Source organism: Lactuca saligna, chromosome 1 (genome assembly GCF_052625555.1).
Source record: "Lactuca saligna cultivar CGN05327 chromosome 1, ASM5262555v1, whole genome shotgun sequence".
Classification (NCBI taxonomy): Eukaryota; Viridiplantae; Streptophyta; class Magnoliopsida; order Asterales; family Asteraceae; genus Lactuca; species Lactuca saligna.
Window position 1 is genome coordinate 12834696 of NC_136417.1, and position 5996 is coordinate 12840691.

The following is a 5996-nucleotide window of genomic DNA, read 5'->3' on the forward strand; positions in this document are numbered from 1 at the left end:
GTTTTGAAGAGAAGAAGGAGGCTAGATCCAAAGGAGAAGAAGAAGATCCAAGGTCTTGCACCCATTTCAGAGTTTATTGAGGTAATAATCGGATTCCTTCTGTTTCTATGATTGATTCTCCTTTATAATCATATTTATCCCATTTTATCCATTCCTTAGCTTGTTCATAGTAGAGAAATCATATTAGATTGCTTAGCCTTCAGATCTAGCCATGTTTCAGTTCCAAAATCGTAGATCTATCACCTTTATGGAGTCATTTTGCATGATAGCCCTAGATCTACTCTTCCAAGTGCCTTTTTTAGCCTTTATATCCTTTTTCATGCATTTGTACAGGTAAAGTTGGAAACTTTACATGGTAAACCAGCCTTAGGAACTCAGATCTATAAAATTTATGCAGTGGTTTTGAGCAGAATCGAGTTTTTAGTAACTGCGTGCATGTGACTCGGCGAGTCATTCTTCGGACTCGACGAGTTGAGTCTCGAGTCCCCGATCTTTCCCCTTTGAGTGATTCCGAGTGGGGACCAGTAAGTAGTAGCATGGACTCAGTGAGTCGAAGGTTAGACTCAGTAATGGAGGGACTCGACGAGTTGTTCATACAACTCGGCGAGTCTAAGACAATCTTCTTAGATTCAAGAACAACTCGTCGAGTCGGATGCAGATAGCCTGAGTTTTAGAATAGAATGGGAACTCGTTGAGTTTATGCGATACTCGACGAGTAGCAACGAGCAGGGTTGAGAAATGAGAATAGGGACTCGGCGAGTTGGCGGCCCAACTCGGCGAGTCAGGTCAACTGTAAGTTGACTTTGACCAGGAGAGTTGATTTTAGCCAGGGGTAAAAGAGTCATTTTTACCCCAATGCAGTTATTAGTTTTTGATTGAGTGTATTTGTGGAATTGTAGCCGGGGGGATACTGGAGCAGCAACAGATAGATCCCAGAGCCATACACTCAGCAGCCAGATCATGAGGTGAGTTTCCTCCAGTAGGAACGGGTCTAAGGCCACAATGCCGGCCCGTTTAGCTAATAGCAGTTTCCGGACTTTGGTTCGATGCATATGTTAGTATGTTTGATGCCTTCGTGGCTCAGACAGGATTTATGTGTTATGTGTTCCGGGTTACAGCCCGATGCAGTATGCAGTTTATGTATTCATGCTAGTTGATATGTTTATGCTATGCTATGTTCAGTAGTTCCGGACTTCTGTCCGATGCAGTCAGTTCTGGACTTCGGTCCGATGCAGTTAGTTCCGGACTTCGGTCCGATGCAGTTAGTTCTGGATTTCGGTCCGATGCAGGAGGCAAGGCCTCAGTAGTTCCGGACTTCGGTCCGATACAGAGGGCAAGGCCCTGGTTAGTTCCAGACTTCGGTCCAATGCAGTTTCCGGACTTCGGTCCGATGCAGTGGGCAAGGCCCAGTATGTGTTTATATGTATTGTATGGTATGCGGTAGTTTGGGGGAGCTCACTAAGCTTCGTGCTTACAGTTTCAGTTTTGGTTTCAGGTACTTCCGCAAGCAAAGGGAAGAGCTCGGGTTGATGGTATCGCATACATTACAGTTTCAGTTGTCCTGGGAGATGTTTTTAGTTTTTCATAATGTGATTTGATATAGTTTTGATATAGTACTACACAACACTTTGCTGCTGTTTTGAGATATTGAAGTATGAGTTTTATTTTATGATATTATCTTAGTATTTTTAGTAATTGTTAAACAAAAATTTTTGGGTCGTATTTTGGGATGTTTCAGTTTGGATCTTGGCCTAATAGGGGTTTCAATCATATTAACAAGTAATTAGTAAACAAAGAATTACTAAAAAACACAAACTACCATGAAAGCCTTAGAGTCCAGATGGTCACCACAGTACGTAGGGGCCCAAGACAAGCAATCACAGTGTTAAGAAAAAAACCAATAACACATAACTAGAAAGTAGCTGGCATACCCAAGCCAGTTAGGATCTCCTACAATAATAATAAGAAAATAGGGTACAAGAAAACCTCACAGTGAGTCCAGAAGAAACAAATAGCAAATCAGAGAAGCGATCGCTCTCAGATCCGTTCCATACTAGGGTTTACCAGTGATGAACTCCGACCCTTAGAGAGTTATTTCAAATCAAAAAAATTAATTGACTAATCTGGTAGAAGAGAACAATCTCCACCAATCCAAATAGAAGAAACACAAAAACTATCTTCTAGGTCTGTAAGATATACACAGAAAACTCACAATAACCAAGATCGAAGAACAAATCGATCAAGAATAAACGATTGCAACAAAGGTGAACATAAACCCTAGATTTTTCACACGAATTGAAGAGGATCTAGTTTTCAACAGGATAACTAGATTGAAACAATTTGTGAAGATCTATAAAAATCAGACAAAAATAAAGAACGAACAAAAGCAACCAAAACAATTACCTCGATTATCGAAGAAGACAAAGCGTCTACGAATGATCAGTGACAAGAATCGGAGCCTTACAGCTCTGATACCATGTAAAAATGCAATTTCCCAATATTACCGTCTATTATATCATTTGAGGATTAATAGACAGGTGGTTTTCACATACTTACACATAAAACCTCACTACAACAGTCCTATACTACTCTCAAAATGAAACCCTCAACCTAATCTAACACATCTACAAGAACAAATGAAAGCTTGTTACAAACCCTAAAACAAACCCTAATCAATATACATGAACTAAGAGAGAAAGAGAGTGAAAGTGAAGGTGTTCGAGTGAATAATGACCAACCATCACAGGATCTTAAGATCCGCGTATAAACTCGGATGAACTTGGGGTATATATATATATATATATATATATATATATATATATATATATATATATATATATATATAGGAGTGTTCAATTGAGAAAAAAAAGGTTGAGAATGGGGAAATCATTCTCAGCCAATCATTTATTTTTGCCGCAAAACCCTCCAACGTACTGACGGAAATGGGAAAGGAATGCACATATGTTTTCCAACAAAACATGTTTTCTTAAACTATGCGAAGCATTACCTTAATAATCACATATCGATTTAGGTGAGAAAACATTTTCATATGTGAATATAACGTGGTAATTTAGTTTATGCATTTCATCAAATAGTTGGAGTGCATACAAGTTAACTTTTTTAAAAATGTGATAAATATGATACTTTGACTACTTAAATCTTACAAAATAGTAGATTGGTAGAGAAATATATGAAAATTTCAAACAAAAAATGATTTGATATTTTTCTAACCTTAATTTCGATATTTATTTGATGAACGATGGTGAATGAATGATACGAATTGAATTTTTTGTTGATTATCAATGATGTTGCTTTAATAATGTTGGGAGTATAATTAATCGTAGATGTTGAAGATATGTTCGTATTCAAACAGAATTGAAGGTTGGATTAAAAGAGCAAAAAACGAATGAATTTCAACTGTTTGTATTTGTGATTGAAGGCTATTATATCATATTTACAAGTTTGCCACAATATCTTTTATGTTAGAGGCTAATTAAATGAGTGACTGAGAATGATTCCCTCATTCTTAACCTTTTTTATTTTCTTAATTGAACCCATCTCTCTCTCTCTCTCTCTCTCTCTCTCTCTATATATATATATATATATATATATATATATATATATATATATATATATATATATATATAGGTTTAGGTTCATTTGAGACCATATTAATTTTGTGAGGCCGTGAGACCAAATCTAAAAACAATTTTAAAATGCAAAATAAAAATTTAAATATTATTTTCGGAACTTCAATTAACTAAAAAAAATAAATAAATAAATAAAATAAAAAATAAATAAAAAAAATCTCTTTTTTTTTTTGAAAAATACGTGAAATATTCTAAATAGAATATTACACTGACATATTCTAAAAACTAATTTTAAAATGCAAAATAAATGGAAAAATCTAAAAATTCTTTTTTTAAATATTATTTTCGGAACTTGAATTAACTAAAAAAAATAAAAAAAAAATCCTATTTTTTTGAAAAATACGTGAAATATTCTAAATAGAATATTACACTGTACATATTCTAAAAATAATTTTAAAATGCAAAATAAATGGAAAAATAAAAAAATTCTTTTTTTAAATATTATTTTCGGAATTTGAATTAACTAAAAAAAATTAAAAAAAAATAAAAAGAAATTAAAAAATGCGTTTCATGATCTCACAAAATTAAGCCGTCTCACATGAACCTAATCCTATATATATATATATATATATATATATATATATATATATATCCCACCCCCTCAACATTCCATAAATAAACCTTCAAAACCTTTTAACCACATATACTACAAAATATATCAAGACACTAAAAGATAACAAAATGTTAGTTTGTTTATGAAAATATTGTTTATTTTAACAAGATGTTTAATCGTAATATAACACGTTGTTTGGGATCTCGTTTTCCGTTAGGTTTATATAAAAGTACCATGTTGAATAAGTCTTAAATGACAACACACTACCATAAGTTGATCAGAAGGGTGATATATTACATCATAAAGATCCAATACATTACCATAAGTCACAAAAATTATAAGTTTGAAAAGTATGGCATATTACACACAAAGATATTCATCATCATTCTAAAGTTAAGATTGTAGGGTCTACTTAGGTTAGGATGTTGGAACAAAAAGACATTCATAACGTACGTCAATTGTCAACGACTATGAATCGCTAGCTAGCAATGTCAGTGGAAGTTGTCATCCAACATGCATCAAACCTTACGGTTAAGATTAACACTTCAAATTCCAACATTATACAAAATTGAAGTAGTATATACCTGAATCGATTTCGTTTAGAGTTTCTCGAAGTTTATGGGCGAAAAAGTATCGTCTTTCCGATAAAAACGATGTTGCAAGACTTAGATGACCATATAAGAACATTTTAAGAATATGGAAGACTTTAAATATATGAATAAAGACGAACGTTTGACAAACGCAACACATGGTTTCCATATCGTTAATGTTTTGTCTTAAATTGTTATGTTAACGTGAAACTCACGTGATACTAACCAGTAGTAAAGACTAAAAGTGGACAATTATTTTTTAACTACAAAATAAAAATAAAAGACCGAAATCGGAATAAGACAATAGTTACCAAGAGTATTTCGCTTCCTATAATTTAAAAGTTAAATACAATATTTTTAGGCAATCTAAATAGTTTTTTTCAATATTAGGGAATGACATTGATAATTCCCAAATAAAGAGGAAAACATAATTGGGATTTGACCCTACGAAATTCTCACCGGAAAACAAAAGAAAGATTTTTACAGAACAGAACTAACATCACTGAGACGACAATTCTCGCCGCGGCGTTGAGGTCCAATTGGACCTCGCCGGAGTACAGACATAGCCCGGCAACGGACTTGCACGGGGCGATCGAATGGGCAACTCACTCAGAAGGTTCCCGTCTTTATCATAATAGATTACACCGGAGAAATCCAGGGGCTGACATTTATCCCCCATCAGTATCTCCTTCCGCCACAGCCCGTCGCTTCCGTGCTCACCGCCTTCCTCTCCCGTTCTCTTCATCCGGTGGCGCAACTTGATCGCTTTGTTGCTTATGGAGGAAATTAGTTTCTTCGGCGTCCCCGATGAGATCTTTGTATTGTTTTTCAACTTTTTTGAAGCTATAATCGTTTGCTTGGCGCAGAGAAGAAGAAGAGATGTTATCGATTGCAAAACGCCGGCAGAAATACGCTTAGACTTGACATCGCTGGAGCTACCGCCGTCGTTACCGAGTTTACTAGCCATGTCGGAGGAAGAGCTGTGATTCCATTACTTGGAGGATGAGGGTATATATATATAGGTAAGAGAACAACGAAGGTGACCGGCAATACCCGGTTATTCCAAAGGGTTTGACCGGAGTAGAACATTGAATTTACTTCCTTTTTTCTTCTATAAACATTTTTGGAAATAATAAAATATATATTTTCCTTTTTAAATAAAAATAATTATGACTTTTATGCTCTTTCTATAAAAACTAAAAA

The 5996-nt window shown here is 34.7% G+C and overlaps 1 protein-coding gene across 1 annotated transcript; it reads right to left on the reverse strand.

Annotated features, from left to right (window-relative positions):
* Positions 1-5292: 5292 nt before the first annotated feature.
* On the reverse strand, positions 5293-5760 carry LOC145002732 (uncharacterized). Its single transcript, XM_078961941.1, has one exon. It carries the CDS (start codon positions 5758-5760, stop codon positions 5293-5295), a length of 468 nt encoding a protein of 155 aa, XP_078818067.1.
* Positions 5761-5996: the final 236 nt, after the last annotated feature.

Coding starts and splice junctions, on each gene's coding strand:
- LOC145002732 (XM_078961941.1), bottom strand. CDS start 5,760: ATGGCTAGTAAACTCGGTAACGACGGCGGTAGCTCCAGCGATGTCAAG.